The sequence below is a fragment of the Balearica regulorum genome, chromosome 2 (genome assembly GCF_011004875.1).
Source record: "Balearica regulorum gibbericeps isolate bBalReg1 chromosome 2, bBalReg1.pri, whole genome shotgun sequence".
NCBI classification, from domain to species: Eukaryota; Metazoa; Chordata; class Aves; order Gruiformes; family Gruidae; genus Balearica; species Balearica regulorum.
In genome coordinates, this window is record NC_046185.1 from 145,513,391 (window position 1) to 145,539,328 (window position 25,938).

At 40.6% G+C, this 25,938-nt stretch overlaps 1 protein-coding gene and 1 long non-coding RNA gene across 3 annotated transcripts in view; one reads left to right on the forward strand and one right to left on the reverse strand.

The window, feature by feature from the left end:
* The window catches only part of CUBN (cubilin), a 146,546-nt gene that overhangs the window by 82,868 nt on the left and 37,740 nt on the right, over positions 1 to 25,938 (reverse strand). Inside the window, 5 exon segments of the mRNA XM_075746285.1 lie at positions 7,625 to 7,784; positions 20,800 to 20,987; positions 23,512 to 23,668; positions 24,323 to 24,504; positions 25,035 to 25,195. Coding sequence (XP_075602400.1) covers positions 7,625 to 7,784; positions 20,800 to 20,987; positions 23,512 to 23,668; positions 24,323 to 24,504; positions 25,035 to 25,195 — 848 coding nt within the window.
* LOC142600592 (uncharacterized) lies at positions 197 to 25,928 on the forward strand. 2 transcript variants are annotated; one of them, XR_012834165.1, is made up of 4 exons: positions 197 to 441; positions 19,713 to 19,858; positions 20,468 to 20,599; positions 25,321 to 25,928. It is a non-coding gene; the product is annotated as an uncharacterized LOC142600592 (long non-coding RNA). The 2 variants fall into 2 exon arrangements; XR_012834164.1 differs by lacking the exon at positions 197 to 441 and adding an exon at positions 17,225 to 17,503.

Consider the following 25,938-nt stretch of genomic DNA (forward strand, 5'->3'; position numbering starts at 1 on the left):
TTAGTTCTTCTCCCTTTTTCCCCACCTTGCTTCACGATGCTCCATAACCCTGAGGTGGTTTGCCCTGCAGCCACAAAACTACACTGTCAAGCTACCGGATGTCTCAGCCAAGGAGTAAAAGAAGCTTTTAAGTGTATTTGAAACCACTCCTGCCTTCAGTCCCTCTGGAGAAACAGAAAAAGTTAGTGCACTTACTTCCCCAAGGCCTGCCAGCACTGGTGGATAAATGTTAAGCCCCTGAAACTTTGATATCCATGAGCATTTCAGCAGAGACACAGAGAGGAAGAAAGCTTCAGGGTGACCCAGCACTCCATTTTTTCCCCAGTGCCATCAGAAGATGGCCTAATTTTCCTCAAAAGAAACCAGGTCGTTGGGTTTTTACTACTGGAGAAAAAAAAAAAGGTGCTGGCAGGAGGGGAGCCTTACAGCTGGATTTGCAGGGTGAGTTACTCTCTTTCTTTTCCCTCAGCAGCAGGAATGACACAGCCGCTGAGGACAGGCTTCAGGAGGGAAAAGCTGCCTTGCCAGCTTGGGAAACAGAAAGATTTCTCAACAAACAGACTGGATGGCTCTGCTCCTGAGGGGGTGGGAATGGGGAGGCAGGGGAGTTTCAGCAGGCGAGAACAAAGCCAATTGCTATTTATCTCAGCCTGAAGAAAGCTGGGAACATTTTAAAACTAAACAGGCAGTTATGACTCAGCTTCTCCCACTAAGAGTTTCCTGATAGCCACAAAGACATGGTTTTTATTTAAACCCAAAATGGCTCAGATGAGTGGAAAGTTTGTGTGCTGCGCTTTGAGGCACAGACCTTTCTTGCTATGCAAACCCTTGCAGGTAGCATTCAGATTACTCATGCTCTCTCTCCAGAGGGGTTTATATTTTCTCTGAGCTCAATCGATATTCTCTGGATGAGGTATGTGAAGCACATGAATAAGAATGTCAAACTGTTGTTAATGTGCCATTTCTTTTCTTCCAACTACAAATGTTCTCAGAAAAGGCTTTTTGTTAAAAGAGAAGTGATTCTTCTTAAGTGCTCCAGTAAAATGGAAGTAAAGTTTAGACCTCTGTGATTCATTTCTCATAATGAATATGCTGAACTCCCGTTGCCAATCATTTATTAATTGTTTGCAAACAGATCGGAAATTGCTTGAGTTTATGCCTAAGTATTCACTGACTAATAGCCAAAAAAATGACTCACTGATCTTTGCAAATAGGTGAACTTCACACGTGAACTATTTTCACTGACCTGCATATGCAAGCAGAAACCTCTATATCAGAGCAGAAACATAATCTCTGAACTCTCTGGCCAACTGGCAGAAAGTGTATATTATGTTTCTGCTCTTACATGGATGAGGTAAGAATCAGTGCTGTTGTGTTTTTTTGAGAATATAGATGCTAGATGATTTTAACAAAACATTTACAGAAATACTTAAGAAATTAAAACAAATGTTCCTGCCTTTAAACTCACTTGCTACATCTATGGAACACTAAAATGGGAAAAACTCAAATAATGATAGAAAAACTTTTTGAAATACTTACAAATGTTGTATGTGAAAGTTTGCCCAGCCTTAGAATTAAAAAAAAAAAAAACAAACCAAAAAGCAAAACAAAAAAACCCAGAATTGTCCAGGAACATTGTTTCAAAATGAGCAGGAAACTTTGATTCTTTGATTCACTGACATTGCAGCTTATATTTCAGTTCCTGGAACATTATGGATCTTTACTATTCACAACCTTTTTGTCTTGAATATTTTAAAAAGGTGAATTTAGAATTTGATCCTTGATTTATTCAATGTCTTCCCCATTTTCATTAGGCACAAAATTCTTGTGGCATTATCCCTTTCTTTGATTGGCTCACAGATCCAAGCCATCAAGGAAAACTAAACTGCAAGTATTTTTCATATTATTTGTGTTACCTCTGAAGACAGATTCCCTGCCTTAAGATGCTTATCCTAGGCTTTGAAATCTGCCTTGGCAGATACTTAAAATAATCAGAAAAGATATCAAACAAATTACATTCATATGAATGGTGTTCAGGCTGAAGATGTACATGTAGATGCAGATGCATATTTTTTACATACATATATGAATATATGTATGGATTTTGCATTTAAAAGAAAAACTTGAGGAGAAATGCCAGTCCTGTTTTTTGGAAGCATGCGTTTGTATGTATCATATCCTTTTCCTATGTTTTGAGCAAGCTAAGAAATACATTTTGGTTTAACCTGGAATGTAATTCCCATACAAAACTAGCCTGCCTACTTTAATAAGACATTGAAATAGGAAAAGTTTGAATGATGATGTAATCATCTCAGCTAATTAAACTTCCTCCATCCCTGGCATCACCATTAAATGAACACAAACCTTTTCCCAATGTTTACATTTGTCTGCAAACATCAGATTAGAGTTTGCTTCTATTCAAATAAATGGAATTTGTGCTGCTTATGGCAACAAAGTAAAAAAGATTTGGTCTTTAGGGGTAAATAAAAATGCAGAAGCAGAACCTATAAATTGCTGCACGACTTCAGCTCTCACTGAAATAATAGTGAATAATCTGAAACCATTCTGTTCTTCAAATGTTCTCAGCACAGAAATACACAGTCTTGCTGTATGTGGACAGATACACAGACAGCTGCACTGTGGAAACGTTTCTTTGAGCTCAACTGCATACGGCATATGCTCAGTTTGTGCAAACCTCCTTGCAGTCATTTTGGAAACTTCAGCCCTGCAGTTAAACTGAGGGGAAAAAAAAAAAGGAGGGGAGATACTCTTGTAGTAGTGTAAAGGTCTTGGAATTCCCTTAAAAATGCTTAAAACAACTACCTAACCTGGTGTTAGTTGCTAGGAAATCAGACAACAAATAGAAAGCTCAGGAAACATTATTTGGTGTCTTTGCTTTCCTCTGGCTAAAATCTAAGTAGTTATTGAAGATTGTGCAAGGGATGATTTATACATGTCTTCCCATATTACTGCCTGTCTGGTTAGCAGATGGTGTTCATTAACCAAAGAAGAATCCCTATTCTCATAAATAATTACAGCTGAATAGAGAAGTAGTAATCTGTGGAAACCTCTATTATTTGCAAGGTTTTCGGATTTATTCATGGCTATGTTTTAGCCACATGCTACAAAAATTCCTTCCATGAAGTTTAAAGTGAACTGGCACTCTTTCTGTAAAGTCAGTTAGGGAAATTAAAGGATTCAGAGTTGTTTGATTTGTTGTGCTCATGGTGAAATATTTCAGTAAACGTTAACTGAATCTAGCTGCAAGAAGCAGGTAGTATGCACATTTGCCTGTACTGCACTAATACTTGCATGAAGTATAACTTGGATTTGATTCTGAACTCTTTTGCGCTCTTGAGTAGGTTTAGTACTTAGAATATTATCCAGTGGAGCAAGTGGGATAATTTTCATGATACGGGTTTATGCAAGAGAGTGGAAATTCAAGTGTGAATTTTTTTTTCCTCCTGTTTGATTTATTAATCACTTATGTAACTCTGATTACTATTATTTTATCAGTCTCCTAAATTCTGTTTGTTTTTTTTTTCCAACATGTTCCAATCTGAAATCGGTAAGGTGGATATTAAATAAAGATAGGCTACTGGGACCCAGAGACCTAAAGGCAAATTTAGGCATTTAAACAGGAGCTGAATCCTCCAAGATATTGAATGGCCACAGTTCCCACATCAGCTGCCAGTGTTCAGTGTTAAAAAGGAGCCATTTTCTAGCTCTCAGGCACTGATTGAACTGTTCGGCAACAAGCATTTTAAGAAAATTTTGGCCCTTATATATTATTTTGGGGGATGAGGGGAGGCCCAGCTTGCTGAAGAAGCAGAAATTAATTCATCCCTATCTCTCATAGAGAACATGTCTATGTTTTTAATAGCCAGCAATCAATAGCCTGCAATAAAAAAAACCAGCTCTGAACATGGTAGTACCCACATCTCAAAACAACCGCTCAGGACTTCGAAAGAGCAGACCATGTGCATCCTCAGACTTAATGTGATAGAAAGACACTGAAAAGAATAGTCACTTTCAAAAACTGAACGAATGGCAGTTTGTCAAAGGATGTACAAGAAATTAGCAACAGAGCTATGATTCAGGCTTAGGAAATCTGGGCCTCAGCTCCCTCGTTGACCTGCAATGCAATATTCTCTCCAGCAATCCTAATGGATGCCTGGCAAATCTCTGCATTGAATAGCTTCTGCATTTTAATCTAATCTCTGTTTCTGTTATGTTTCCCTGAAGAACCAACAAACTATTTCACATTTTACCTGACACATATACTGAAAAAGTCAGTCTTTAGTTATTGTATGCCTTTTAATAGTTTTTATCTTCTGAAAATATAGACCAAGAGTAATGAAAATGTCTCTTCTCATGAACCAAGTGGGCTTTCTCCACATCCTGTCCATCAGTCATGGTTTCTCGGTGAAATCCAACAGAAAGAATATGACGGTGAAGGAAAAGCAACACAATACTTTGCTGCTACATAATTCTTTTCTCAACAGTCTGCTGTGCATCTTTTTTAAAGGGGGAATTAATGTGTCACAGAAAACAGAATACCAGGTGCAAATTTTGACTATGCTGAGAAGAGCCAATTGAATTTATAAGCTCTACTGACAATCAAGCAGCCTAATGAGTAAGCTTCCAATGAAATGCAGAGATAGATAGAGATATATATATATATATATAAAGCAGTCAGCTCCCACATGTACATTGCTTAATAAGGTAAGTGACGGGTCTAGGACGTATGCGTCTTCTCAGATAATGACAGTTGTCACTGGTGTAATTTTGCACTGAGAGACCTTTGCCCTTTTGGCCTCCTGAATTATTTTTTTAAGGAAAGCAATTCAATTGGCACTCCATCTTTGCAACATCCAGACCGTTACCAAGAGTTTGTTCTTTCTCAAAGATCAAATATATGGCCCCAAATGTATTTGACTGTATTAAGCTTCCTAATAAACAGCAGAAGTGGAATGAGCACCTTGCAGATTCAAGCTTTCCTCTGGTGAATAAGCCTCCTAAGGCCTTGGCTGCAGAAGAAAACATTAGTGATTTAGCCAAATCAATTCTAAATCCAGCCTCATCAATGAAAGCCCCTTAGATGAACAGTGTTATTTTAAATTGAATTCTTTGCACTACAGCTTTCCATCCAAGTTAAAACTATTTATGCTTTTAAGCATAAATAACAGCATTCTCCTAAGATCAGTTACTAATTCTGTCTTTGGGAAAGCCTAAAGACTGGGTTTCCTTCAGCAACCCAGCTCAGCAGCTCAGCAACTGAAAAGCAGCAGCTCAGCAACTGGAAAGATCAGATGCAAATATTTCAAATCAAAACACTTCAAATTTGTGTTGTGCATGGCAACAGAAACTCCTCACGCCAGTTATCAATGAGGTAAGCTTTTTGCTTTTCATGATCACCTCAAACTGTGAGGAAAGCTGCTGGAAAGAGTGTCTGAAATGAGCTGTATCAGTCACACGGTGGCAAATCTAAGTGCTGCTCTCTTTTATCACCGAAGCATGTGAATGTCCTTGATATATATCTCATAGAGGCTTCACAACTGCCAGTTAAGGAGCACATGGACAGCTTGAGAAATAGTTCACAGCAGCTTGAACTCTAGAGCACACATTTGTCACTTGAGCAGAAGTAAAAGCTCTTCTCTCAGCAATATATATAGCCTTGTTATGTTCTTGTCAGGTGAGATGTTACCAGATCCAGGTTTAGATTCTCTTAGGGATTTGCCCTCAGAGAAGAGGGGACCTCAATGCTTCACTCTGAAATCCTTAACTCAAACCTGCATCTCCTAATGAGTTCCTTAAACTAAGGGACTTTCTCCACTGAGCTTTTTTGTGCATTTGAAAAATTTTCAGAAGGGAGAAGCAAATATAGCACCCCAAACACAGGACCATATCTAATTTTATCCATTCTAGGGCAACAGCATGTGCCCAGACAACATAGTCACCAAGGGTAAGAGGAATACCCATATTTGTGCATGACACCAATCAAGAAAAAAAGGAAATGCCTGCAATGAACAAAAAGATGACTGTGGTGAGCTCTGGAGGAACTTGCACTCATATTACAGGCTGTCAGGAGTTGCAGCTGTGACATTAGAAGCCAGCAATGACACTCCCTATAGCAGTCAGCCCTATCTGAACCCACAGATCCTGCTCTGCTGCTCAGACACAGCCCCACATTAGCAGTCTGGGCCAGGTGCAGCATTAGGCTGCAGTTTAGCATCCAGGAACTAACAGAGGGGCAGTGCTGGCTGACACAGAATTGAATGTGTCAGTGAAAAAAGGGGGGGGGGGGGGGGGGATGGGAGAGGGCTGGAGCTTCGGGGAAATGCTTGGGGGCGACGTGGAAGGAAAGCGCAAGAGTGCTTACCACGCAGGCAGATTCTGGAAAGCTTTGAGAACTTTAGAAAAGCAAGTTAACCCAGCACCATGGCTACTGTGTGGAGCTGATGTCATCTGGCTGTGCATAAAAGCCTCCACTTTTTCTTCTTTTGTGCAGTCCCAGAATGACATCACCTCGAAGCACAAGAACGTACCTTTGTGCTTCAGCACTTCCCCTGCTGGCTCCTGCCATACATCTCACTCCTCCCGCATATGTCCCTCCTTTGCCCAGAAATGCTCCTTGACCTCCGCTGAATGCAAAACACCACTGTCTAGTCAGGGAGAGCCCAATGGGAACCCGCAAACGCCAGCAGTCTGTGGTAGTGCAAAGGAGCTCCTATTCAAACAATGTATAGCATGCCGTACACCTCAGCAACCCACAGTGGGGCCTCTGCAGCCGATTTCAGCTGCTTTACAATGCTGTCAAAGCTGAATGGTGTGAACTGATTAGACAGACAGGGCAACTGTGGCGATTTAATTATTTTCAAGGTTGGATCCTCTTTGATGGGAAGTACAACGGCACACGATTTAATCTTGTTACAGTCCAATATTGCTGTTAAAGAAGCAGAGTGAAAAAGTTGCATTTGTAGACTCACTTATGAAGAAACTGCAAACATAGTTTGCAATTGGACAGTCATGAACAGATTTGTTTATATGTGTATGCTTGCCTATTTAATGAGGCCTTGAGAGCCTTCGTGACGTGCAAGAACAAGAGCAAAAACACCCAAAGCACATCCTGGACAAAGTTATTTCATGCAGAGAAGGGGGCTGGGGTGCAGCTGGAAGTGAACACACTACCCAAGAAAACAAGCACCACTAAAATAAACTAGAGAGAAGCCTGCACAGAAAACACAAGTCTATAGGAATGGGGCAAACTGAGGGCTGTTTCCCATTAGAAAGCCCAAAACACCCACAATTCCCCTGTAATAGCATATATCTCCGGTTCAGTACAGAAATTCCGCAGATGCCCCCCATCCCTATGCCTACTCCTGCAAATGAAAGCATATTTCACTAGCAGCCCTCATTCTCTGATCGGATGATCTTCAAAGGCATGCATGTGCAGAAATATCCACCGGGAAAATATTTGAGGAATTATGAGGAAATGCAACATTTTTAGAGCTGTAATGAGTTATTTCTACCTAGCTGACACAGGGTGGCATAACCTGGGACCCCATTACACATACAAGGAAGAAGGAAACATACCTTCCCAGAGGAAACCTGGTTAACTTACCATTAACATGCCACAGCATCTGGAACCCACTTCTAGCGTTCAGTCCATCAGAATAGAACACCACATGAAGGCTGGTCCCTGTAGTGCTCCCTGCCAGTGGAAGAGACCGTCCACAGAAAGTGCCTATCAGGTTGGATTGTACATTAGGCCCATCATAGAGCTGAAATGACATAAAATATATCCCAGTGAGTAAAAACCAGCTCCCCAATTCTTAAAGCTTCTTAATGCTTAATGCTGGATGTCAAAGAAAAAGCAGTAAGACTTCTCGCACTGGCCACCTTTGCACAGCAATATGACCTCTGGGGAGCATGGAAAGATTTGGATCAAATGATGAGCAAACATAACTGCAATATATCTTTAAACCTGGCTGCACACTGTGTACAGTAGGAAGGTTTTACTGTTTCTGTTTTGGTGTGTACTGGGGGTTGCTGGGGAAGAAGACAAAGGGCAAATGGCAATGAACTGAAACAGAATGAAAAAGAGGATGCCACGGATCTGATTTGACCATGCATCTAACATGCGCAGTGCCTCCAAACCCCTTGGTGACAACTCTGTTTACATCTTCATTTGTTTAAGACTGCACTCAGGTGATTTCAGAACTGACTGAGCTTGCGATGGAGAAAAACAAGCAGTCAGCATCACCAGGGCCTCCCAGAGTAGTGAGGATAAACTGAAAACCGAAAGCAAAGTAAATCCTCAAAAACCACAAGGCAAACTTCACATCTGCTTATTTATTGTTTTGTGATCTTATGCTAGTATTCTGCTTTGGAGAAGTGGACTGAGTCATGCTTTCTGAACTTTTGTACTTAGAAACACTCTATGTTTGATCTCCTAGTCATATTCTACGTGATGGTATTTTGACAGTCAGCGTGTTGGCAGATATAGACAGCCTGAAAATCTTTCTGTTCCCCAAACACAGATGAGAAATGCTCCATCCCACTCTTAGAACATCACCACTCTAAAAAAAAAAAAAAAGGTGTAAGGAAATATTCCTGGTTTAAATTTTTAAATTTTGAAATCTGAATTTAGTCATATACTCACATTTAAATGAAAACACTTAATACATGTTTTGATGGGGTGAGAGTGGATGCTTAGATCTTTTAAGCCTCTTTGCATTAGTTGTCTCCAAACAGGTTTAAAGGGTCTTTCAAATCCTAGTTTTGTGACTTTTTTCAAATCCAGTAAACCACACTGAATATGCATCTAGGTTCCTCACCAAATACCCCAATGCTCAGTGTCATTTTTTCAGGGATGAGGTGTATAATTTTTGCAAAACTGGTAAAAATGAGACATCTTAGCAAATTGCCTTTGACTTATGATATCAGATTGCCAGTTGTTGTCAAGTTAGGAGTTGCTTTATTATTTCTACTTTTGTTACTATGGTTCTTAAAGTTTAGAAAAACAGCAACCCTTGTGCTTTTTTATCGCTTTGCCATCCCATCTTCTGTCTCACAGAGCACATCTTCCTTACACAACCTAGCAAACTGCTGGCACAGAAACCATGTCTGAACATTCTCATTGTGAATTTTTGGCATGTTTCCTTTCAGAATTTCAAGAAAAAACTTTTCTCTGTTCTGAAGCCATCACCGTAAAGTTCTCTCCCTGCAAAGAATCAAATATCTGATCTCTAGAAAAACAGCCAAAGTTTATTTATCTTTGCTGTCCATTCAAACCTCTTTTCCAAATATCTCTGATTCCACTAAGAATTCTCCTACACTCAACCCCCATACTATGGAAGTATGATATTACAGTAAATATTGATTAACCATGCTAGCTACTATTTTTTGCACACATTTTCTAGCAGACTTACATATGGGGATGAGTAATTAAACCCTCAGCTTTTCTGTTCAAGATGTTGGTTTTGCAGAACCTTCAGAAATCTTATTGATTAGACAGTTGGGGCTAAGAAATCTACTCAAATGGTTTAAAATCCTCAAGCAAACAGTCTAGGTTGAATGTTTTTTTTTATATAAAAAATAAATTAGATGCAGTTCAGCCAGAAGTTAGGGACAAACTGCAGGAATAATTCTATGGTAATATTCCAAGGCTTATTTTATGGCTGCTGACCCTGAATCTTTTTGCTTTGCAATCTTCCGATGTCATGAAAAGCTCCGAGTGTGAGAAGTATATTGGAACTTGAGAACTGTCACTCCATTTGGTATGATTTCTCTACGTGAAATCAGAAAAACTTGAAAGTTTCTGATTGCAGACCCATTGCTGGTAGTTCTTGCAAAGCCTTGATCAAATGTGTTTGATAATAGATATGATATTGTTATAAAGATAAGATGTTAAGAAATTGAACATCCATCTGTATTCTTTCCAAATGCAAAGTTTGAAGGACTGCCTGACAGGCCAGCTGTCCCATGCCCAGCATCACAGTTACGACCTTCCTCCAAGCCAGGCTGAGAGCTTTACACATTCTTTTATGGCTTAACTTCAGCAAAATGAAATAAAGTCAGATCCAATTAGATTTTTTAATAGTACTACTTCCTTTGACAGCTTTGTGGTATATACTACTCATATTTCTGTGGCTTCAAGCCATGGAAATCTTACACCAGAAAACTATGAATGATGAAGAATGCATCAATGTGGAGATCATGAATCTGTGCTCTGAATAGAAGCAAAAACTATGTTAAGATACATATTCAACAATCAGCCATTAGCTTTCATGATTACAAATGAAAAACCATTCTGAAGAACTATGGACTAAGTCATACGCAAAAACTTTCAAATAAAAAAAAAACCCAGCCTGCAACTTTGATCCATCAAAGGAGTGTTATTTTGATCTAAGATAACAAATGTCACATTTCTATGTAATTTTCCCTGAAAACAGTCTGTCAGTTTTTGGAGACACAAACAATGGTTACTATGGCAATCCCTTCATGCCGCGCTGCCCCGTGGGTCTGGGTTCAGAGCGGAGTTTCGCAGGAAATTTGAGTGCCTGGCCAGCTGTAACTCATTGAGAGAGGCAGAACCGCGACTGCTAGAATTACAGCGGGGTTTTTTGAGCTGTCTTTCACTTCTAAATGAAGGGAACAGCTGTGTGTTTTCACAGGGCATTTTGAACTTCTCAAGCCACATTTTGCTCTCACGCAAATACAGGCAAATGAAACTGAAGCTGAACACAGATCTCATGAGCCACAATTTCTCTTCTGATCTCTGAGATAGTGTTTCACGTCTAAGGGCCTGCTTTGTCAGCTGTGCTATCCTAAATTGCTGCAAATCAAGGGAAGGTTCTTCCCCAGGCTATATGAGGCAAGGTACTTCCTTGGGCTGTGCAAGACAATTGAATTTTGGGGCAGTTTATTAGCCACTCCAGTACCTTACTGACTCTAAGAACTGGGGATTGGGCTCCCTCCCAGCTCCTCATTGGGAAGAAAGCGCTTGCTCCCTTTCTGTGTAGATATTTGTTTTGTAATTTATTTATTTGTTCAGACCTCTTAGCCGCCATCAGAAAATCCAAGGACTTCATAATGATTTTGGCAGACAATCCAAGAGGCAAAATATGCAAACAGCTGCAGCACATGTTCAGATCCTTGGCCTCCCCTCTTTAACTGAAGCAGTTGCCCAGCAGCATCCAGAGTGCTCCATTTCATCAGCCTGCACCCCAGCACCGGGCCCAGATGGGGATGCAGTACGTTCAGACGAATTATTAGGCATAGGCTCAATAACTGTTATGAGAAACTCCTTATCAGGCTGCCTAGGAGCAAGCACAGAGGCTGACGCAAAAGTAAAAAGGGGAGGTACTAGCTCTCTAAGGGATGAGTCAAGCTGTGGGACTGCCCTGCAGCAAAGTGGCCGCTGAAAGCCATCTGCTGTACATTGGAGTGGGGCTGGGGCAGCAGGACTAGCCAAGGCTGCAGGAAGGGTTTGGCTTGTGTAGCTCTCCCAGAGGAGACACCAGTATTGCATTTTGGCTTTTCTGACTTTTCAGCCTGGAAATATGTCGCTGACACCAGTAGCGATGCTCTGGAGGCCACAGCTGTTCACCTTTCTTTGGAGGAGCAAAGCAAAGCAGCGTGACCTGTATCACAGAGAGGCTCATTGCCAGAACCGGAGCAAGGGCTCAAGGACTTTGCTGACCGGAAAATGGAGTTTCTGCTGCGTGGAAAGAGATAAAGATCTCAAACAAATAAGAGGAAAGAAACTTTGAACGTGTTCCATTTGGGCATACTTGAAGCAGGGACGCTTTTCTAGCCAAGCGCCTTGTCAAGCTTATTCCTTCTTGCAAAGTGAGACTGGTAAGAGCCTCCCAGGCAGGTAGTGGGACTCCATCTGTTCAGTTTTCCTGGCAGAAAACTGATTTTTTTATTAGGGCAAAATTTCTATTTTCTCTTGGAGAACTTTATTTTTGTGAAAAGGCATGGTTTTTCATCAGGAAAATCATTATACAGTAAAACCTCCAGCCTAACCTGCTCTGGAAAAAAGCTGCTTACATACATTAGTTAGGCACAACACATTGTCTCAAGCCAGAGATGATGGAGTCAACAAAGACAAACTTTCAGTTTCATATGAGGGGAAAATCCATCCCACAAATACTGACAATTCTCATTTAATTGTAAATAATTCTATTATCAGATGTCATTAATTCATTATATGAGTAATTATATCAATAATTGTCTCAATTTGAGTCTTGAAACAAATTGCTTGCAGTTTGAAAGCCTTTTTTACAGCTACCAGCAGCAACAGCCCTGGGCTGCATTTGCAGAACTCAGGAAAGGAGCTTGTGCCTTGGATCAGACCAGCACAGCTGTGAGTGTCCCACCCATCACTGGCGCCTCTAGGACATCTTCGAAGAGATATACTGACGCACACAAGTATCTCTTTCCTCTTAGAAGTGAGAAACCTGATATGGGACTGTATCTAAATACTAGACGCAGCGATTACAGATATCTGAGCAGCTCTTCCTGAATGGGTCATTTTCTGGAAAGGAAATTCTGATGGCATCACAACATATATGTTGCCAGAAAACAAAATGAAGCAAAACCCAGACAATACAATCATCATCCAAGTAACAGAATGCACTCCAAAGTGAGATCATTAATTGTTAAAGCAAGAATTAACACAAATTTTAAAAACCCTTTTCCATGCAACATATTTTCTTCTAGAAGAACTAGAGTGCAAGCTTAAGAACCTGTAGGTCTATCAGCCAGAGGAAAAAAACAAACAAACTAAAGCTCCAGAATGCAGCACATTGCACCAGCTTAGCACCACAGCAACATAGTTTTCGTAGAAACAAAGGCAGCTTAAGACTTTGAGCAACTTACTGTGTGGGGCCTTGTTATTTCTGCATCAACTAGAGAACAAAATAAGGTTATGTTTGTGCTTGCATGATGAGAAGTGTTTGCAGTTGCCACTCGAAAAAAACTCTCCTTAAGAACTCATTCTAAATAATATTTTAATATGATTATTTAAATATGTTTATGCCCTAGATGACCTTTGATAAAACTCCTCGCTCTGACCACCATAGGCAACTTTCTTGTCTCCACACAAGGACACGCTTTCACTAATTAATCATTTTATTCCACAGTACAATGGAGTTTGACATCATGCATCACTAGACATATAGGCACACTGGTTAATCTCTCTGGGATTTATCTAACGTATGGAAACGTATACATGTCAGGGGTTTTATTAGTAAGAGTTGTATCTGAGTTTGTTTGTTACGTTAACCTGAGCCTGAAATACTCAGAGCCCTTTTAAAGTTTCAAGCAAAGTTAAATTCCACATTGGACTGCAGTGATATTTTTTAAAAAGAATTTTTCATCTCTTACATTATCCCTTACTACCTCCTCAAAGAAAACAAGAATTTCTAACTACAGTCAAATCTGCTCATTTCTGTCTTTCTAGGAAAGGTTTATTTCTGCAAATGATGTAAAAATAATAATTTTCTTTAGCAAGGCTCCGGATTTATTATAAGAATGTAAGAAATGCAGGGTGTATCTTTGAATGAAATTTTAAATTTTTTTTAGATATCGAAGTAGGAAACAGCTGCTGTTAAAGAAAGGAATGCTAGGAGACATCCACCTAGTTGGTCAATCCCAAGACCTGCCCTCAAAACCTTATTTGTTCAGCATAATATTTTAAATCCCCAAGCCTGTATTAGGACAGCACCTCCACCTAACTGCCATGCTGTCTGGACGAAGAAGGTCCCAGCCACCTGCAACAGGGCAGTCCTGGAGCCTCACCCATGCACACTGGATGGAGCAGGCTGAGCTGAAAGCAAGGCAGTCCAGTGCAGGAGTGTATCCGAAAAGCCTGCCATTCTGCTAACCACTGCAGCTGCTTTGACTTCAAATCATGGCTCCATTGCCCGGGGCAAACCCAGGCTGCCCCTGTGTCCTGTTCCTGAACCCGTGTCTCCCCCTGAGGCACAGGCTGAGGTTTGCTTTCATGGCCAGCACCCAAACGGGTCCCTGAAGTGTCTTTCCTGCCTTTGCTGACCAAGGGGCTGCTTGGGAATCCACACTCTTGTGGCAGCGAGATCACACATGCCTGGTCACAAGGCTATGGCTATTTTGGTAGACTGCCCACTTTCCTCAATGCCTCAGAAACTGAGGTGGTTCCTCTGCGGCGAGAATCCACTTGTGGTGGAGGAAGCAGGACTGCTTTTGAGCCTGGGACAGTATCTCCAAAGTTACTCTTCAGCAGAAAGCTGCTACCATGAGAAAAGCTCCTTCCAAATAAATGGGGCTGTGCCCAGGGACACAGCAATCAGAGGGATGGAGAAGGTGCATCAGCTCTGAAAAGCCGTGGGGGGGTCTAAGCAGTTTGCAGTGCTGCTGACTCGCGTGCAGGGCTGACTGCTGCTCCTCACAGGCTTTGCCAGCCCAGATGAACTGAACTGCCAGTGCAAGCAACATCACATTGACACCATCAGAGTCCAGAGAGGGCAGGATCCTCTCTGAGAATCCCCTCATTTGAGAAAATTTGCATCATACATAACTATAGCAACTGAGGAGAGCTGCAGCTTAGTCTCAGCAAATGAAAATGGAAGAAATGGGAAATATTCCTGCCTCCTAGGCTTTCAGGAGACCAAAACCGCCTGCTCATAGGAACAATAGGGAGGGCAGGACAAGACCTTCCTCAAAGTCTGGTGTGGTTTTCTCTGAGTGATCTGGGGGCTTCCCTTTGGTGAGGGGAAGCTTTGACCAATTCAGATGGGGATTCTCCACCCACCATGTAATTTCATATTGTGACACCTGTACTGAGTGGGATAAGCTACTTCATTGCACAGTCTTACAGATGCTGGACAGGCTTTCCAGCAAAATTTGGAATATAGAACAACAGAGGAGAGAAGAATCCAGCTGCAACTAGATGAGTCCCAAATGCCCTTTTGCCAACAAGGGGCATGCACACTACCATCATATGGTAGTGTTTCACAGTCACTTCATTGTATAGTGTGTTTTCCTGAAGATACAGACAAAGTCACATTGCTCTGAGCTGGCAGGGTGTGGAAAACACTGAGCCCATGAAGGTCTGACTCATTTTGTGAGTCCAAGAGCAGAGTCTGTGCTGGCTTCACTCGTGCTTCTTGTCATCTGAGGTTTCTGTAGGCACCACGCAATCCTTTCATCACTGACAAATTTAGCTGTCTTGAGGGGTGGGGATTTTTGTGTGCATTTGTAAGTCTGCTTCTAAGTAACCTTTCAAACAGCAAAGCCAAAGTGTACTTCAATTCTGGCAATGCAGACAATTGGGAAAACAAAAATCTGAGCCCTGAGCCAGTCTCATCTAGGGTGGGCAGCTTTTTGGCCTGACACTCTGAGTATCCAGATCTCTCATTGAAAATCCATGCAAGGGCTAAGATTTCCTTGTGTACCAATGGTGAGGCCTGACATAGAAACCAAAGAAGAATTGTCACTTTTATCCTTACGGTCTTACACTGACGGACTTCTTGTGGAGGCCCATAAACCCCTGAAGGAATTCAGGGATAGGCTAGCATGCTGCCAGCTTTCATGGTAATATGTTAATGGATACCACTGCAGTCTGGCCAGCAGGCTGTAATTTGATGTCTGTGTGCAGAACCTGGATGGGTATATTTAATATATCATCTGCTTCCCCAGGGTGATGTACTACCGGTGACATTTTGTAAATCAATGCATGTCCATAAGCAAAGCCATTCTCTGTGCTTGGAGAATTTCTGTAGCACTTTAAAAAGACACACTCATAAATAAAATGTAATAATGTTACTCTTCTAATATGGTTTAAGCATATTTACTAATTACAAGTACAAAAGGGAGTAAAACTAGAAACAGGGTAAGCTTTTTTTCCCCTCCTATGATAAGCTAATAAAAAAAGAGGATGACCAGCTGAGTGCAAGCAGCAATTATCTAATGCAGTATTCCCAGATGGAGAAAAAGGATATTATGGCACATCTCTGGAATGCTACTGTGGTTTAAAAAAGAAAAAAAAAAGGACATATCCTGTTACCACCAGAAGGAAATGAAACAGTTCTCAGAGCAGATGCCATATTAATTACTGTACCATTTAATAATATTCCACATATAAGGGTGCAGTGGTATTTTAACCACTCTGAGCCTAACTGCTGAAAGACTCTGGACTGCTTAAATACACAGACAGTAAGCAAGCTATTCCAAAGAGGAACTCTGTCCTGCCCTGCAGCAGAAGGAAGGCTACTGTTGTTATCAGGCAGTTGTTTGCCCTCAGAAGATGTTCTTTTGCATTAACCCAAGGATAACTCCATCCTTGCTGTTAGACAAACGTGCTACACACACCAAAGGCGTGAGACTCAAACAGAGAGCTCTGAAACTTTTTTTGCTGCATGACCCAATTTTACTATCTGCTTATCAGGCTGGTGGCGTCTTGCAAAAGGCTGGGCAAGGTCTTCCCTCTACTTATTAAAAGCAGATGCTAAACAGACTGGACCTCAAGGGAGCGGAAGAACATAGAGGGAGATTGTCACTGAAGGACAGAAAGATTAGTGGTTTTCAAATGATATTTCTCTTGGATAAGAAAGGAGTATATTTCAGTCCTACTGCAAGACTCTGATCTTCAGGGCAATAATATGACATTCTCCTTACTTATAAAATAGCTTTGCCTCCACAGAGATTATGTTCTGTCATACTAAATAAAAAGGTCATCAATCATTAAAGATGGGGAGTTAAATATATGCTTGTTCAGCTAGTAACCTGGTGAATGTAGAGGAAGGAATGACATTTCTATGTCATTGTCTGCAATATCTCACTGGCTAGAGCCTGATGACTCCTCTAGAAAGACTAATGTTAGGTTATTAAGCCAAGCCACAGCACACAATATAATTTAAAGCCCATCGAATCTAATTACAGTTAGTGCATCATCTCTAGAAAACAGTCTGCTATTTGGTCTGCCCTGTATCATGTCATTGCCACTTCTATACATGTCTTTATCACAAGCAATTAATCTCATATTCTTGAAACTTTGCCGTAAAACTCCTTCCAAAATGTCACACATCCTGTGAGCATTACTAGCAATGAGCTAACATCCTCTGACAGGCCATGAAACACTGCACACTGCTCATTTATTGAGGAAGTGCTCATATGAGATCCATGCTAGAGACTGACATTATAAAAAACCTGCCGCATTGCCTCCCTTCCATGCTGCCCCTTCTCGATTTCTGGCACCTACACACAGGGGCAGAAATTTGCCACCTAGTCAGAAGAACAGGGCTTTTTCCTTCCTCCTTGACACTGGTATAAATAGTTGTACATGCTGAAGCAGTGGAGGTGCCGGCCCTGCCCTGGCCAGACCGAGTCAGAGTCACTCAAGGCTCCTTGCAGAGAGTGAATGCTGCTCACAATGAGTAACACCAGCCAGTTGCTGCAAACGGCACTCTGGCTCACAAGAAGCATCCCATGACCAAAGGAGAAAAGGAAATAGGTAACGCAATACATGGCTGACTTCTCATTGTACAGCTGTGACTGCATTTCAGTCTGGGACAGCTACATACTGTAATTGCACTTACTTGTATTCTTTGGACATCTGACTATCTTTTTCCTTGTCCTGTGTTTGAAAGTTATTTGCTTTAAGTGATGATAACATCTTTGGTAACTGACAACCACTAGGAATACCCATGTGTAGAAACTTGGTTTTCTCATTATTCTACATATTTGATTTCTGACTCATATGTTGATTTAGCCAGGGAGCAAGTAGCAAATTAATATATTATGTGTATATCAGACCGAATTAGTCATGAGGCAAAATGCTCATCTTGTATAGTACATGTGGGTTTGGGTCAGATGTGTAAGTCATAAATAAACATGAAGCTGAAGAACAGGCCCTTTTCCAGTATGGAGACTGGTACCAAAACTGCAGTGTCCAGCGGGCCAGGTCCAGCAGTACTCAGGAACACACAGCTTGCCCAGTCTAGTGTCCCCACCCCACCAAGCACCATGATTTTCTCCTTCAGAATTCAGAAAGATTTCAAAAAAATCAGAGCTCTAGTTTGAGACATTTGTAATATGTCCACATGCATTAAATGCATTTCTCCCACTGACTTTTAAAAGCAGCTCTGCTATTGCTTTTTGGTTTTGTTTGTGGGGTTGTGGTGGTTTTTTTTTGCAACTGCCATGTCTTGATTATTCTCTGCTCAGGCAGGTCAGCTCTCTGCCATAACACCTCTGCAACATTTAATTTTGTCCTTCTCTATCACCTATCACTTTACCTTACTCCTTCTACCACCACAACTGTGATCATCACCTAATCCAACCTAACAGCTAACTCTTGTCCTTCCCATTCCCAGCCTCTCAGCAAGTAGCAGCAAATATTGCCAGCAGACCTGCTGTCTGCTAGCTGCCATGAAGCACCAGGCTGCTACTGTCAGACCTAAGAAGACAAGTAAGGTGTTGCCGCCTGCTGCAAGGGGCTGAAGTGGGAGACTTGCTGCCACCAAACCCAAAAGGAGATGGGAAAAGGGGCACCTAAAAGCTCCTGGGGAAAAAGAACACCTGATCAGCACCAGTGGCCACTCCGGTTTGTGCATGCAGCTACATGGAAACTGTCTGAGCAGCAGCTTCCTATTTCCTCCAAGAAAATGGTGAAGGGCTCTGACACATGGTCCACGCACCACTCGGACTACAGTGAACGGGATTATACCTCTGCTTTCCCAGTGTTATACTCATCCAGGGCATCAGAGATTTCCCCTTTTAGGCCTCTTTGCAATAAAAGAATCTCAAAACCAGCATGTGGCAGAAAAATAATTTATCTTAGCTGAACAGCTATGAGTTGTTTGTTGGGGTTTTTTATTAACCTTTTTTCCAATTTGCAGTAGCGTCAGACTCTGCATGGATTTCAGACAGAAAAGTCCCAAATATCTGCAGTCTGCTTAGAAAGTAAACCACACACTTGTTCCAGATGATTCCCCCTTTCCCCTACACCACAGAGCACTCACAGCCTTGCCAACATGCTCCCCTTTCGCAAGAGGCAGGGTGGGAGAAAACACTATTCAGTTCATTCCCTTGCTGGTTCAACCTTGTTCTCTTTTTTACACTATGGCACATATTTTGCAGCATGCAACAACCAAGTGAGAACATCTTTTCCAAGTGGTATTTCTTAATGGCATTTGGAGAAAGATTTGTAAGTAATGTCACATGAATTGCAAATTAAAGCCTCCTTAACACACTTCCATGACTCTGTTTTTCCCTTGCATTTTCCTCTTTATACCTCTCTCAGTCTGCATTTTCTTTGATTGGAAGTACTGAAAAATTGTTAAAACAAAGAGTGCAAGTACTTTTCTGCTCCATGTCTCCTCACTCCCTCCAATATGCTTTATTTCTGTTCTTTTAAGTGCTTTGGATCAGATCCTTGCCTCTGGCACTCGTCCTCCAGCCCTGACTTACGTCTAGAATAGCGTCTTCTGGCAAGTGTTTGCTCCTCACTGCCTGGCTACTGTGTGCAGGGCTCCTGCTTTTCATGGATCAAGGGCTTAGGCATCTTGAGACTAGCACTGGCCTCTCCACTTGGCTCCAACGTTTCCTTTTCAGTCTCCTCACAAAAATGAACCAGGGTTTAATAGTTAGTTCTCAATCCAGTGCTCCCTTGTTTATTTTCTTCACATGTCTATTCTTTCTTTCCATTCCTGGTCACAAAGAGAAGAAAGCTGGAAGAACATCACTTTTGCTGGTTTATTACCCATTTTGAGCTGTGAAAGCTGGCATAGTAAGGAGGACATCTAGAGAGAACAGATTAGCCCATCACCAGTCCTGTTGCTGGATGTTCTGCAAGACCTCAGTGTAAGTATCCCCAGAAACGTGGCCACTCTTACTTAGCCCTCTCCTTGGCTGTAAGTAGTCTTCTCTAACACTTCTCTAAATTTCAATTCCTCTTGTGCAAAACCTAAGTAGAGCACAGGGACTACGTGCTGGCATCCTGTACAAGGGTGAGATCTGAAGGATGGATTAGTTCAGCAACACAGTGAAATTGTAGGCAGGAGATTGTAATCCTCAGTATAGCAGTGATCATGACTGCACTCTACTTCTCACAGTACGAAGTACAAAACTAAGAGAAAATAACTTTTCAGTTGTCCTAGAAATAAAATTTTTGGGGAAATGAAAAGAAAGGGTACTTGGCTTTACATTGACTGGATGGTTTTATTTGGCTAGAAATGTCTTATTTTGTTTGTGGGTAAATTCAGTTTCTGTCAGTCCCTTTAAAGAAGCAGAATAATTATGAAAATATAAACAGGAGAGACAGCAACCTCCCTTTAAAAATGTACAAATAACACATTTTAAAGGTTTTGAACATTCCCCACTTCTTCTCAGATAAAAACAAGACAAAAATAACTGGGCTCATTGCCTTTTTGCAATCAATTTACTAATCTCAGGATTTGTTCTTTTTTACACGAAGCTGGAATCATGACATCTCACTTCACCCATAAAAGCCCATGCATGTAATCTAAGTTGGTGGCTTGACTCTTTGGAACAAATCTAGGCACTTGCACAGTGATTCATCCTCCCTATTGCAGACACCCACATCCAGGTAGGATGAAGTGCTCACTGGCAATGCTTCGGTCCCTTCTAATTGCAGAGGAAATAGGGACAACTTGTTTGGACTTAACACTTGAGTTCTAAAGGCTAAATTTAGATAAGACAAATTTCCCCTTGGTCTTCTGCATCCTTATTGTTTTTCTTTATTGAAGAAGACCTGATTTTTCTTGTTTCTAGAATCTGGGTACATACCTTCAAGAAGTCACGGTCACAGTCAGATCCATCTTCTACATCAAAGGCTGTGAAGCTATAGTTGAGTGTGTTCCCCTTTGTAGTTTGGATAGTCCAGTTGCAATGCTCATTTAATGGGTAATTATTTGGATAATTTAAGCTTTCCAATATGCCATGGCTACGATTAACAGTCAGTACTTCGTGGCAAACTGAAAAAAAAGTGATAATAAATTATATTTGTGCAGTGCTTATTAACCCAGTATCTCAAAAAATTACTAATTGAAGTTACTGATAGCATTACAAGGTGAGAAATGTTTTTATTCACAGATTACAGAAAATAAATCATGCAGAAAGAGAACTGTGACCTATTGAAGAACACATTGCATATGTTGCAAACAAAATCCAGACTTTCCAAACTTGAATCCTTCAGCTCTATTATGTCCTTCTTTTCTGACGCTTGCAGAATCGTTTATGTAGTACGTATATTTTGGCAGTTTTCTTCAATTCTAAATACATGGAAAAACACGTTGTCTTTGATGTATTTTTTTAACTAATAGTAGAAATTGTCCCTGTCATTTGAAAAAATTTGGGGAGGGTGCTCAACAAAGATTGACTAATGGATTAAAGTGGTTTAGTTCAGTAAACTGGAAAAAAATAAGTCCTGGCTAAAACAACAAATGTAAAGTACACTACTTGTACTGGATTTTCTAGCTCCAGGAACTGGAAATGATCATGAAATTCTTTAAAAAGGAGCCATGATTTTCCTCATGAGTCATCCAATAACATCCTAGCATAAGAACTGGACACTCACCTGGAATAATAAGAGGTTTCCTTGAAGTGCAGAGAAAACGAAAAAGAAACAAAACTAGATAAAGAGTGAAATTACAACTATGGCATTAGTTAGTGAGTCTCATTTTCCTGTATCTAACTTTCACTAAAGATAGAAAATATCCATGTGGGCAATCCCTTATCTAGAGACAGCACATAATGTGTATCGGGAGCAGACCAGTGTAATGCACAAAGAAGTGGGCAGGTGGCAGGGAGCAGGACAGGCTCTTTGCTTTGTACAGCAAATCTGCAGTGTCTGAACAGCAGAAATTGCTGAGATTCACTTGCAAAACTCTTCTATTGTCTGTCAGTAGGGATAATACACCTACCTCCTGCAAACTCTTTTGATTCTTTCGGAATGATTTACAGAGCAGCAAGGTCTGTTTTTTTAGGACTTCAAAATGCTCAGGATACAGCTGAAGGTCAGGGTCAGGTGGAGTGCTGCTTGTCTGCAAAGCTACACTGAAGCATACAAGTGTTTGAAAGGACAGGATGAAGAGCACAAAATGGATTTTGAAGAATGCAAGATGGATAAAAGCTGCTACCCCCTGCCATCAGGATTTAATTAGAAACATATCAGGCACAAAGGTGTCTTTGAATGTTAACTTGATAGCATGTTTCTTTGCAATATTTTCCAATTCATCATTATGTTTCTTTCATGTACACATAAATGTATCTGGCATCTAAGCATTCTTATTTTATACCACTACTTCCTACATAATTTTAGCTTTTGGCAAGCCATTGAAAGCTTTCTGTGATGCATCTTCAGGAATTAAGTATGAATGTAAAGTGTAGATCACATTATCTGATAGCTCAGGTTCTACATCTGAGTGCTTTGAAAGTGCTTTTTCTGTTTCATTAATGGAAAGGGAAAAACCCTTTTCTAAAATATCGCCTTGACTTTGCAGTCGGAAAAGTACATGGTAGATGAATCTTTGATATCTTTAAGGAATGAGGGACCTAAAGCTCCTTCACTCTCCTAATTATTGTATGTGCCATGTTATGGATGAATAGCTTTAGTTTTTTCATAATCCATTTACTATTGTCCAAACCTAGGACAACTTAATGTCTATAAACCTACAGCAATCTCTATCACTTGGGCATGTCATAGTTAGGGTACGCAAAGATGCCTGAAATAATTTTGTATGTGGTGAAATTTCGTATATTCCAATGTGCATTTAACCATATACACTAGAATGTAAGGAGAAAAGTAAACACCAGGACGATATATATTCAAGATTATGACTGGGAACAAAATAACTTTGATTTGTCATGTATCGTCTTGGATTTTTCTCCAAATGTTATTATTCTGATATTTCTGGGGTAAAACTATTTTACAAAAAAACAGTTTGCAAGAAAAATGTGACCCTTACCATAAGATATAAAAAATGAAATTTTTTTATAGTGTTCCAAGTAGGCTAAATGATTCTAAGCACCCACAATGATCCAGGATGGCTGAGGGTAACTCACTTATCCTTTGCCATCCTGCCCCTGACAAGCAGCTAGAAGAGCAGAGAAGTTTGTTCTATCTGCCTTCTCTATTAAGAAGTCAGGAGATGGGTAAGCAGAAGAGCAAGAACACTCCAATCTACCCTGCTATGGACTTTCAGCACTTGTTATACTGAGTAAATCTGGAGTGGTAAGTGACACTGGTGCAGGTAATAGAAGTAGAGCCACCTCACCAGCTTTCTTTGTTGGAGGAGATAATCTCCATCACGGGTAGATGGGCAGATGATTTTTAGCATTCGGTGTTCTGTGAGTGTAGCAGACTAGAGAATCTGGGTCAATAACATACTCTATATATTGTCCTCTGCTCATGAATAGGTAAGATCATGGGCTGCAAGAAACATTTTCAGGAACGAGCTGAATTGTAGAAACATGTTCTTCTCATCTTCTTCTACTTACCCTGTTTGTATTTAGCTAAAAAACCTCCACCTCGCAGACTGCTATCTGTCCTTAGTTTTACATACATGCTGTCTCCACTGGAATGGATGAGCGGTGGTATCTGATTCCCACAAAATTTACCTAGTTGTTTAGCATTACTGCTGTTGCCATCATATACCTTAAAAAAAAAACAATAAAAGGTAATTTAATCAAGCTGATGGCATTACAAATCCAATAAATTTTCCGCTGACAAATGTCTGCTTAGTGAATTGTTACTGGGTATACAAGAGGTTAAATTCTATTTCTGCTTTCCTCTGCTTTCAGAGGAAGTCTGACAGGCATTTCAGAAACAAGCAAATCAGTGGAAAAACAGGAAGCCAGTAACCGAATACTGGTGGGTTTTGAGGGGCTCACCAAGAGGGGGAAACTGCACTCCGTTTCAACTCTATTAAAAATACTTAATTTATGCAACAATTCAAATATGAAATTTGGGATTAACAATAGGGTTACTGACACTGCCTTTTTCTTTGTACTTTACTAAGAGACCATATCAAGGCGTTGGCCCAAAACACAAGAAATTTAAAAGATATAGACAGATTCTTGATTCAGTGGCCTTTCTATCTAGACATAAATGTTTTTTCTTACCAGCAGCTACACAGACTCTGCTGCCTTACATCTCACTGCTCTGTGATGTAAGGTAGCATGTCAGCATGGACCTTTCCTAGTCTGGGTCTGTTCACTTACAAACATTTGAAGACCAGGGCTATGTGTTTTTCCTTGCCTCATCATACTCAGCTGCCTCCTGTGGAGCAAAGTATCACAAGGTACATACCGCAAGGTAATCAAAGTTGCACTTTGGGTGATACTCTAGATGGAACTGTTCAAACTGGATTTCGAATGGGGTTCCTCGGTTTCCTATGAGCAACCAGTAGCACTCTGAATTGTGGTAATATGGCATAGGGTAGTTGGGAGACATGAAGATACCAGAAGCAGTTGTCAAAGTCCCACCACAACCTGAAAATGGCAAAGAAACCAAACCAACATTTAACACCTAGAAGAGTAGAGAATTAGACATGATGTGGGAGATTCATGCTACTGACCTTCTTCACATGGCCTGAACATCTTCATTGATGTCTCAAAAATCTACATTTAGCCAACAGTGTTGTAAGCAGAAGAGAGCCCATAGCACCTAGAAATATTAACTATCATCTAATTTGAAGAGTGCTTCTGATAGACAGCTAATCTTCCGATAGAAACCTCTCCATTAAATTCGTGGTTACTGCTTTCCTAAACATACAAGAAAGTTGGTGCTACATTATATCTAGGGAGTAGTATATCCTTCCCTATGGATAAAAAGAAAGCCCAAGGATCAAGAAAGTTGTATCCTTAATCTTAACAACATGAATATATGTTGCTATATAATTAGCAGACAGTTTTTAGAAGATGGGAAGCAGAAAAGATGTGGAGGAAAATGTGCAAAATTAAATATAAATGAAAGAAATGAGATGTGTAAAATGGTTTCATACTTAATGTGGTCATTTTACCTGCTGATGTACCATCCCACTCTGCTGAAAATCCCTTTCTTGTGCCAAATATGTCACTTACAAACTTTATCCACAGCTTGTCACCATGAGACATTATAACAGGAGGCAGGTCTGTACCACAGTATTTTCCAAGAGGAGGAGAAGTTTCATAGCCTCCATCTCTAGAATGATAGAGAAGAAAAACCTTGGGTCAAAGAGGGAAATGATGAGAAATGTTAGCAAAACAAAAATCTGGGGATTCTTTCAGGCCTTGGAAAGACTAATCCTGGCTCTTCATCTTCCACAGCAATACAGCTACCAGTACTGGAGGAGTCCGGCTACTTGCAGTAAGAAGTCCTACCACAAGCATCACAAGACTTGTTTGCTGGGTATATCCAGTCTCTTATCTCAGCAGCCTTGTCCAGAGTATGTCAATGCAATGACAGACTCAAGAAGTATCTCAAGTAGACTTGATGTTGCAGAGACAGGACCTTCTCTGTATTCTATCAATCATTGGTTTAACCAAAGGTAGTCTTCTAATATAAAGAAACAGCAGTTTACTCACTTCTCACTCTTTAGCCGGACACAAAACCAGATAAGCTGACCCATTAAAAAAACATGTTTATTTGCCACCACACAAATGGGAACCCATTGCTCAGAACTGATATGATACATGTTTTAAAATATTTTCTTAGCCTTCAGAATTGTTTCTACAACCACTTATTTCCCATTTTTAAATTAAGTAGTATTTCCAGTAATATTTTCTAATACTCTAATCAGGATGCACATCTAATTTTCTGTTTTGCTACCTGTACATGTCTCATGGGAATAAAAAAGACAGTGACAATCTGCTTATCAATTGCTTTCTAACCTTATCTTTAAGCACTTTCATATTACAAATACCGTACAGGTCATTAGGACAATA